We start from the raw sequence: 10,722 nt of genomic DNA, 5'->3' as shown, positions 1-10,722 counted from the left end.
ACCAGTGTCAGCTGTGGACTCACTGGTGGTGGCAGCGACATCCCTGCCCGTCGTGTCAGAGTGGAGTCTCGCTCGGACCGGGCCTGAAAGAACTGTGTCTCTATAACTCTCTCTCTAACTTAAATGAGCAGAAAAAGAAAACGAATAGAAAAATGAACCTCACATTTTGTTAATTCCTCCGATGCAGAAAGTGGAGAGAAACTGAAGAGATTAGGAGGAGTTAATGTTCTCACAGAGGCAGAGAGGAGGAGGAAATTAAAGTTCCTGCACTCTAATCTGTTAGAGCTAACAGCCAACTTATTAGACTTGAGTTACGCTAATTATTAGACCAGATACAATTACAGTCACGGAGACAAATTGAGATAAGGACGAAGGGGGAAATGGATTGATAACCGAGAGAGAGAGAAAGAGACGGAGACCAAGAGAGAGGCAAAGAAAGAGCGTGAGAGCAGGAGATAAAGAGACGGAGAGGCTGCATACAAATGACCCCTTTTAGCTAATTAGCAGCACCGCTAAGAGCCCTGTGAGAATTGGCCCCTATACGCCGCTGCCGCCGCCACTGCTGCTCAGTGGCCCTATAGGTGGTGAGATCGAGCCCGTGGCCACGGGGGCTCATAAGCAATGTGTGTCATCGCTGAATACCATCAGTCACAGAACAAAGGAGGCACATGGGTCACAAGCAGCGATACACTTCCCCACACTGCTGCTGCTTTTCTCTTCCTCCTTTTTCCTGTCCTTCACTTCCTCTCCCATTAACCCCTTCCTCCTCATCCTCCTCCTCCTCCTCTACCTCGACCCCCCCTCACCCCACCCCCCCTTTTCTTCCCATCTTCCTCATAGCCGTCCTGTTCCTTTGTGTGTGAGTCAATTAGCTGGCCCTTTAGTTTTGATTTATAGACCGCGGACCTCCTATGGCCTAATGGATTGCTGTGAATTAATATGCAATGCTTGTGTGTGTGTGTGTGTGTGTGTTTGTGTGTGTGTGTGTGTGTGTGTGTGTGTGTGTGTGTGATAAATTAAAGAGCAGGAGACACAATAGAGGTCACGGAGGTACCACTGTCTGTACTGACAATGTTTAAATCTCCAGATTTTCAGGCCTCGCTTGAAAGAAATTATCAATTTGTTACGTCGACATTATGGATTATGAACAATAACACAGAGACTGCTGTGCTCTTTTAGATGGAGTCTCTCAATATCATCTGCCATGTGGAAATAATTAGGCGGCTCATAAAGATCGGGAGCGGCGATGGTTACTGTGAGAACAAAAGGCATCATTGGATGTCAGAGCGCCGCGATTCATCAGCTCGTATTTTTCGAACAACGCAGGAGATTAAAGACACATACTGCCCCAGGGGGTGCAGGGAGGAGAGGTCAGGATAGGTACAAGTATACATCATCATCATCACCCTCATCATCATCGTCATCATCATCATCATCATCATCATCATCACCATCATCACACTTTTGTAAGACACACAATCTGACCAGAGGCTGTTTACACCAACCCAAAGTGAAGAGGCTCGGTGCTGGTGGTTTATAGTTCACAGGGTCATGAACTCTGTGGTCCACATCAGGAAATGTATGACACACACACACACACACACACACACACACACACACACACATAGGCAGTGTATCATCGCTGTCAGGTGAAAAACCTTTCATCTGTCAACTTTTCAGGAACTAACCAAGAAAAACAGCCGTGTTTTCTACGTTCAGCACATAAAGCGGATATGAGAGGCTCCTGCACAGCTCAGGGGGAGACTGAGGAATCAGACCATCAGATCAGTCGAGTAAATCATTCCTCGGAACCATGAACCTGACCTTGAAGATTTCGTCATTTTTACACTCACATTCGTTCTCTGGAATTCCACAAGAGAAGTGATGAAGATGAACTGCCTGCTAAAAATTACATCAATTTACTGATAATCTGCTATAAAGTTTTGAAAGAAATATAATGCCAGTTGTGTTTTTTTTATAAGCAATAAGGAAATATTTCTAATAAACTTATCTACAAAGGGGCAAAAAATTTTGATATTTAATGAGTCTGCAAGACTGAAAATTTTTCATATGGGTTTCCTTGAAAGAATGATCAGAGTTTCTATGGTTATGCTGGGGAAACTCAAAACACTTGTTTAAGGTTGGGGAAAGATCATGATGTTGGTTAAGTCAAGACTTCAGTCTTTCTCAGACCATAATCATGATCCCAGTGGTTTATTACTGGTGACCCTTTAATCTGACACAGCATCTCATTACAACCCCTCCTGATAAGTTGCATATAAGGTGTGAGAGGTTCAATTGAAGACGAAGTTTCCACTCTCAGGAGAAAAGTCAAACAACTAAACACAGTTTTGTCTATCAGAACTTATGCTAATTTTCTAACCCCTTTGGTTGGAAACCTCTGGCTTAAAAACAAGGTACATTTACATTTAGTCCTTTGGCAGACACTTTTATCCAAAGCGACTCACAAGTGAAGGACATCACTAAAGCTTCAGTGCAGAAGGAGACCTTGGTGTAAGTAGTTACTGCTAGATCTACTGTATTCAGTAAGTGCAAGGAGATCAAATGAAGAAGTGCATAGTAAGTTTTAGTTAGGTATGTTAGGGTGTTAAAGGTGACAGCTGACAAGTCAAACGACTAAACATAATTTTGTGTATCAGAACTTAGATTTTGGCTAATTTCCTGCAGCAGCAATCATCTAGTGACCCACTGACTGAAGCCAACTGGTCGAGGCCGGTGAGGCCTCCATCTTGAGTCCGGTTCTGTTGGTGCTTTGTTCCTGGTAAAGGGGAGTTTTTCCTCTCCACTGTCACCAAGTGCTGCTCATTGTGGGAACTGTTGGGTTACCATGCAAAGAGCCTTGAGATAATGTATGTTATGAAATGGCTCTATAGAGATAAAATTGAACTGAATTGAAACCAATGTTTTAAACCAGACCAAACAACGATACGAACGACATGAACCCTGGTCTGGTGTTAAAGTCCTCTGCTTCGTCCACTACCACCCGCACAGCATGATTTTACAGGGATTACACAATGTAAGATCACGACTACTATGTAAGAAACATTGGCCAAGTCATTGGTGCAGCAGTCAAGTTAAAGTCTCCATAATGCGAAGATCTGGGGAACCAAAGTAGAGAGATGAAGCGTATGGTGGATTCTGACTAGTTGACACACATCATATTGATGTTTGGGCTTATACAGTTTAAAATGACGGAGTGTGTTTTGATGCACATCATACACCAACAGTGTGTGAAGGCCTTTAAACATTTAAAGGTATGGGGCACCCTGGCAGCACCAACCATGAACCGCACTGGCCCCAGTTCAATTCCATCAGGAGACCTTTGTTGCATGTCTCTTCCCTCATGTCCTCTCTCTCTACAGCATAATAATTATTAAGAGGAAATCGAAAGGCACTAATTCTAAGAAATGAAATCAAAGGTTTAGTAATTTGAGGGTATAATTTGTACTTTACACTGCTTATCAAAAATGTCCCTAACATTTTCCTTCAGTGTCAAGGAAAGTTTCTAAACAGATGAGGTGCAGTGAACCAAAAAAAACCCCCGAAAAACTTAGTTATAGGAGGTTTTCATATGCAAACAAAAAATTGTAGCTGCGGTGCAATGAACTCAAATGATTCCTCTTTTCCAGACTGATCACTGTGAGTCACAGAAACTCCATCAAGAATTCACAGAGCTTTTAACGAGCATTACGACCATTAAACCTGCTGAGCTCACATGGGATGATATTATATCAAACTTAAAATCAAGTTAAAGGATGAATCAGTGCTCACATGGGATTCACAAGGTATACATGTAATGGCAACAGCCCGGCAGCAGTAGATGTATAACTGCCCTGGAGGGACACTGATAATACTCAATCTAACCGACCTCATTAAGGGGCTGTGTTTTTTACCTTCTCCATCTCACCCGAGATCTCGGCGGCTGTCGCTGCCTTCATCAGAGGTGATGAAGAAGCGCCCGTCTAATCATTTCTTTTTCCACGCACAGCGGCCACAGAGAGAGTGTGAGTGTGTGTGTGTGTGTGTGCGTGTGTGTGTGCGCGCGCATGGACCCAGGCAGAGATTATTAAGGGTTTAATGGCTAACATAGCCTGACAGGTGCTCCTCTCGTTGAGATTAAGGACCGGTGGGTTAATGACGGTGTGGGTGAGATTGTCATAACTCACAATAAGGCCATTAAAGTAATATTACTGAGAAAGACTTCAGCTGAGATGTGCTCAACTCCCCAACAAGGTGGCATTGGGCGGAGAGCCTCTGCCATTTCTCAAAGAGTTTTTTTTTCTCTCTCTCTCTCTGTCGCCTGCAGCTCAGTGGAAATGGGTTTGAGTGAAGAAGAATCTCAGGAAGAAACAAGTGATGAAACAAAGGAGGATATGGAAACCTTTTACTGCTGCATTCGGCCATAAAACACTGGTGTAAGGACGCAGGAAAACTGCCAGTTATTAATTGACAGTTATTTAGAAAATCCACTGCTGATTGGCTTTGAAATGTAACTTAAATTTACCACTGACTTGAAAGTATCGCAACACAGTGATCACAAATAAACATTATTTTACATTATTTTTACCTATTTTCTTTTCCATCTTCCAGGACAAAGAAAAAGATGAGCACATTCCTCCACTCAGAGAAACACTGATCACCAGTTGAAGTTGCAGGACAACAATGAAGAGAAGTGGCTCTGACAGCCCTCACTGAAGTTCACTACTCCCCTCTGGTGGTCAGTGCGGCGCCACTGCAGCTTTCAGGAGCCACAAGAACAAAGGAAGGGGAGGTGAACAATAGAGTCGACAGCAGATAGCAGCAACAAGCTGAGACTTGATGCAAACAGGGTAACCAGTGAAAGAAAGTGGATTCTGTTGCATTTTCTTCTGTACATAAATGAGATTTATAGTAATATAGGAAGGATGTTATGATTTATTGTTGTAGTAATATCACTATGTAGATTTAAAAATCTGCAAACATTTCAGTCTATATTTCTGATTCTTATTATAATTTATAACAAGACAATTGGTGGTCAAAATTAATTTGATGAGTTTTATGTAAACAACCCATCGTTATGTTTTATTGTAGGTGATTCTCTAGCAGCCATGATAAATATGACCGCAGCAAAGGAGGAAGCGTTTGGGTGGATGGAGGGGTCAACATAACATTAATGAAGTATGTATTTTAACCCAGTCCACAATATTTTGCTAAACCTAACCAGCTAGTTTTTGTTCCTGAACCTAAACTAAACCGTGACCTTTCCATAAGCTTAACCATGTGTCTATTATTGCAACCATGACAACGAAGGTCCGATATGCCTGCTGACGGTAAACTCTCATGGGTGGAATCAAAGGGAAGGGACAAGCGACCTACAGTAGGTGGTTGTTTAGGTTTGAGGACCTGGTCTGAATGTGATCGAATGTTTCTCAGTCATCAACAGTAAAAGTGATTGTTTTTAAGCAACCAATCAGTATCATTCATCTCATTATCACATTTTCTAAATGAGAGGAAAGATATTTATATATTTATATAAATATTTTTTTACCTTTACTACAAAAGCGCTGGTAAAAAAAAAATACACCTAGATTTACCAACACAAAACATGACTTCTGTGAACAGGGTCTTTGTATTGAGACTAAAATAACATGTCCAAGGCAAAAAGTTAACAGGCGAAGTAATTAATATATCTCTTAGTGTTTATCTTAAATAAATTAGAAAGGTCAAGACACATGTAAGGAAACATTGAGGGCAGGGGTTTAAATCAGTGATTCTTTTTACATCGATTTTCTTAGTGAAATTCAAGCCAGTGTAACGGAACACGAGTTTGCTCAGAGAATAATTTGGTGTGTGTTTCATACAATACGACATCATTGTTAGAGACGACAAACCACCTTGACAAACTCAATCGAACAGCAGGTATGGTCAAGGGCCCCCAGGAATCTGTTGCCACCCCTGTTGCCCCTCTACCAGAGTAACAAGGTGATAGACAGTCGGCTTGTTGATATCAAAACCTCTGTATGAAGTGACTGAATAGGAAGAAATGTTAACAAGCAACGACTAAGAGACAAAGAACCAACACAAAGACACACAAAATGGGGCAACGCAATGGTTAATGCCTGTCTCTTATACACATCTAAACGACCACAAAGAGACACAAAGAGACACAAAATGACACAAAACGACCACAAAGAGACTCAAAATGACAATTAAGAGACATAAAACTACAAACATGGGATGGGGGATTTGGTCCTCTGTAGGATGGGTGGGGGGTCTTCATCATGTCTGTGTCCAGGAGCCCATTGTCTAATAATCTTTCCTTGCTGAAGCTGAAGGCTCTTTGGATCAGTGGTTTATTGATTTCATGACAGTGTAACTATTAATAGTACACAGTTTATTTTTGCCAATAATCGAGGCTTTAAATCTGAGTCTTGACACAAACGTGCACAACTTCTCTGAATCTGTCTGCCCCCCCCCCCCCCCATTAAAAACTTATGAGCCCGCCCCCTGGCTATAAGGTTGCGACTACATCTCTACCAATCCCGCGCAACATATTACTTCACCTGTGACTCTCCCATCTCAGGTGTTGAGGATTATTTCTGGTCTTTTCACAGTCTGACAGGTGTACTGTAGAGACACTGTACATCTTTTCAAACCTCTAAATCCCTGAGGATCCTGTGCTGTGAATCTGTGTCACAGTGTACCTGCAGAGCTGCCACTCTCTATCTACACCTGTACCAGGACAACATTCAGCTGCTGTCACCTGTATCCTCCCTGAGTGACCACACCCACTGAGGAAAAGAACTCATCAGATTTCCGATCCCCTCGCCACAGGTCTTTCACCTGCGTGGACATCATCAGTACACAGAGGATATATTTAGACTGAGTTACCTGAGTCAGAGACACAGAAAACACCTGCGTCTATTTGAGTGTTTTATCTTTTTTAGGTTTGTTTTGCTTTTGGAAAATCTGCTCTGCTTTGGATATAAAGAAATATTAATACAGTCGAAGGTAAGACTTGTATTTTATAAGCCTTAATGTCTCTGCTGCATGTAAACACTTCACCTTCTCCGCTGTAATTCTGCTTCCTTTTCTCCCATTAACAGATATCTTTATTGTTTCTCCCAGCTGTGTGTGTGTGTGTGTGTGTGTGTGTGTGTGTGTGTGTGTGAATGAGAGATAGAAGCTCTCAGCTGATGAAAGAAGAAATGCTATAATTTATCTTCTCCTTTTACCACAGATTAAAATGGGCTGCTTCACATTCGTCAAACTGATGATGGTCTTGTTCAACTTGCTTATCTTTGTGAGTATATTTCCCCTTTGATTGCATGCTCATATATGATGAGGAGGTGGGGGAGTGTGTGTGTGTGTGTGTGTGTGTGTGTGTGTGTGTGTGTGTCTACATGAAAAGTAGCGTGTGAAGTTAAATAACAAACAAACAATGCAGAGAAAATCACTCCATCCCGCCCTTCAGTGCAAACAGAGACGTTACATAAACATCTCAGATCCCTGAGCCAGGAGACCTGAGCGACGCTCCTTTCTCTCCACTGCAGCAATTTTCATCTCATTAACTTCAAAGCCTCTAATTTCACCAACCTACGTCTTCGGCTTAATGTTGATAACTAATGTGGTTTGTGAAATGGAGAGAAACTTTGGCAGGAGTAAGCTGAATTCGCCCGGCGAGTCGGGTCCACCTGGGCTCCCGCCGTCACAGATGAAGCTCCCAGAGACAAGTCATCATTTTCCTCACATCTCCCATTTCTGCCTGAGCGCTGCCTGCTTGATAAACCCAGTGCGCCGGCTCTAAAAGTCGCAGCAGCACGTTGACTACGACGTCCCCTTAGAAATGTTGACCAGCAGAGCAGAATGATGGTGTAATGATTCTTTTCAGATCATAAAGACGACGCTTTAATGCGACCATTCAAATGTTTGGGCCACTGCAGCTGCAGTTCAAGTCACACCCTCCTCAGCAGAGGACACAGCTCCAGTGGAGACAAGATTCTTGTATATCAATAATGTTATGGTTTCTCTTTGCTGAACAGCACTAGGTCAAAACCTAGAACATGTCTGGACCACCTATGGTCAAATCCTGAAGCCTCTCTCTCTCTTCCTCCCTCTCTCCTGCTCTCTCTGCTCGGTGTGTCTTATGTTTAGTTATTCCTCTGCCTCCTTTACTAATAAAGATGATACATGTAATGAAAGTTGTTCATTTGCTGTAATGGAGGCAAGGCTCATTGTATTGGAAGAGCCCCTCCGTGCAGTTCCAGAGCAGCCGGGAAATCAGAGCGGCTCGGTGGACTGTGGCCCGGCACTCCCCTGACCAGTGCTGGAAGTACCATCACTCAGTCAGTCAGTCAGTCAGTCAGTCAGTCAGTCAGTCAGTCAATCAGGCAGTCAGTGACATTTGAAGTTGTATATAATCATATGTAGCTTTGTGAAGAAAAAAGATATTTTCTCACAGCACTGATTCAATACAGGACGCAGCCTTTTATTTTTAAATACAGGCTGATTCCATATAATACAGGACGGGTGGCAACCCTTACTGTGATGCTATAGGGTGCTATAGGGTGCTGCAGGATACAAATACCTGGCCTCTGGTATCACAGTCATACTATGTGATTTTAGACTAAAAAGTTTGTTTCCTGGACAAAATCTAAAAATCATGAGAGAAACGTGTTGAAGTCTTTGGCTGTCAATCAAAAGCAGTGGTTGTAGATTGTTGGGCACTAAAGGTTCAAACTGGTGCCCCAAACCACGAGGAGCAAGGGTTGCAATCAGTTATTTGATTTATTTATAGTGAATGTTGATCACTTGCTGTGGTTCTAAGTAACAAAGGAGAAAAACTTTACAAAATCTGCCCCACAAATCAAAATAGATATAAGGTGGGCGGATAGAAGGGAATATGACTGCCGTTTCTAACATAGATCACACAGTGAGACACGTCCACTGACGGCCGACCAAACAAGCTCCCACAGAGTCTGAAAATCAAGACCAAATCCTTACCGTGTGACTGCTCCTACAGCCCACAAACCAACCAATCAAAACACGTCATGAAATATTGCAGAAGACGCAACCTATCTCTCATATTTCATGCTAGTGTCAAGTCAGTATCTGATTGAAATAAGGAGAAAATAAAGCAGAAAACAGTGTCTGATTTTGTGAGGGGATTTTCTCTTGTCCACCTAATGAACGACTGACTCAGGGTGAAAGGTCAGTGTGAGGCCCGAGGTCTCTGTGCCACAGCTACTGCACTAAATCTTACAAGCCTTGAGACACTGAGGCGGCTCCTCCAGACAAAGCTGTGGTTTGCTGCTGATACTGATGGTGCCAGGGCTGATAACAGCAGACCTTGGATGGTCAGTAACAAGTGGCTGGGTGTTGTAAGAATCAGCACTTGGGCGTGTATAGTCATGTTTCCTTGTTTATGGTTAATGAACCAATAGTGTATTCACACATCCCTCTTCTCCCTCTTCTTCTAGATATTTGACCAGTTATGGAGTGTAAAGCTTTCTATAGTAATCTCTCTAAGTGTATAGAGACTATTCCCAGGGGTTACTGCTTCAGAATTGAGGTGACATCATGCACAGAAGCCTGTATTGATGAATCCTCCTTTATCAAGCATCAATAAACATCCTCAGCATAAGACATCCTGGACTCCAGCGCTCTTTCTTCACCACCGTTGATAAGAATTTCCCTAACACATTTGAAACATCCACTGTTGTAATAACTGTTATTATTATTGAGAAATGATTTTAAAGTGATAATCAAGATCAACAAGGAGGACCCACTGGGACCCACTGTAGTTTTCAAAAATAGAACGGTAGTCTGTTATTTTAGCTGCAAGTGTAGTCTACGTGACTCCTCCGCTGTGGGACTGTGACTTGGACCCGCTCTGAATGCATTGGAAATTAGAAGTGTCTCCATGTACGCCGTGTGTGCAGATCCACGGTCGAGTGTTGGGACTTAATCAGATTGTCTGCTCACGGTAATATGACCCATGAAGATGGGTTTTATACTCAACTGATGTCTTTCTCATTCCTAGTCTTTCAAAAAGAACCAATTCCATTTCAATTGGGGTGGGATGGGCCCGTTCTCCTTCCTACTCCCTTGGTATCTTTCTATCTCTTCTCTCCATTCACCTCCCCCCTCTCTGGAGGCCGTGGCCTCCCATTCTGCAGTCTGTTATTCATTCCCTCTCCTCTGACCCTAATAGGCTATATTTCCCATCTCCATAGATAGGACACTGCTTCTTTTCCCCCCCTCTCTTTCAAAAAACCTGATTTACTTCCAGTCCTTTTGCCACGTGGGTGTTCGACTGACAGGGCATCCACCTGCACATGGCACGCCAACATCAAAGGGATTAGCTATCTTCCAAAAAAAAAAAGAAGACAGCGTGTCAGCTATAATTATACCTGGTGAGGGATGATGGTGGCAGACATGGAGTTAGAAGGGGAATATGCTTGTCGTATTGCATTTAGCTAACGGCGCAATGATGGCACTGAACAGGTTCAAGAGACGAAGAGAGAACCCCCAGAATGAAAGGAGGGGATAGAAGGAGAGAATGACGCAGAGGGTAAAAATAGATACAAGAGCAGGAAGGAGACAAAGAAAAGAAGGGGGGGGTGACTCCCACATGGGAGACGTCAGCCTCTGACAGGAGGTGTGGGGTGTCAGCGCCTCATGGAGAGTGTGTGTGTGTGTGGTGGTGGTGGTGGTGGTGGT

General features: G+C 43.0%; 1 protein-coding gene across 1 annotated transcript in view; it reads left to right on the top strand.

Moving 5' to 3' along the window:
- The first annotated feature begins 6,939 nt into the window (after positions 1-6,939).
- The window catches only part of tspan1 (tetraspanin 1), a 20,840-nt gene continuing 17,057 nt past the window's right edge, over positions 6,940-10,722 (top strand). Inside the window, exons 1-2 of the mRNA XM_023428828.2 lie at positions 6,940-7,011; positions 7,241-7,303. Coding sequence (XP_023284596.1) covers positions 7,247-7,303 — 57 coding nt within the window. The 5' untranslated portion in view covers positions 6,940-7,011; positions 7,241-7,246. The remainder of the gene's footprint in view (positions 7,012-7,240; positions 7,304-10,722) is intronic.

This window comes from Seriola lalandi, unplaced genomic scaffold, assembly GCF_002814215.2.
Source record: "Seriola lalandi dorsalis isolate HSWRI2012SDOR001 ecotype SW California unplaced genomic scaffold, Sedor1 jcf7180002054885, whole genome shotgun sequence".
In the NCBI taxonomy this organism is placed as follows: domain Eukaryota; kingdom Metazoa; phylum Chordata; class Actinopteri; order Carangiformes; family Carangidae; genus Seriola; species Seriola lalandi.
Note: the sequence above shows the minus strand (reverse complement) of the source record. Positions and strands in the feature narration are given on the sequence as shown.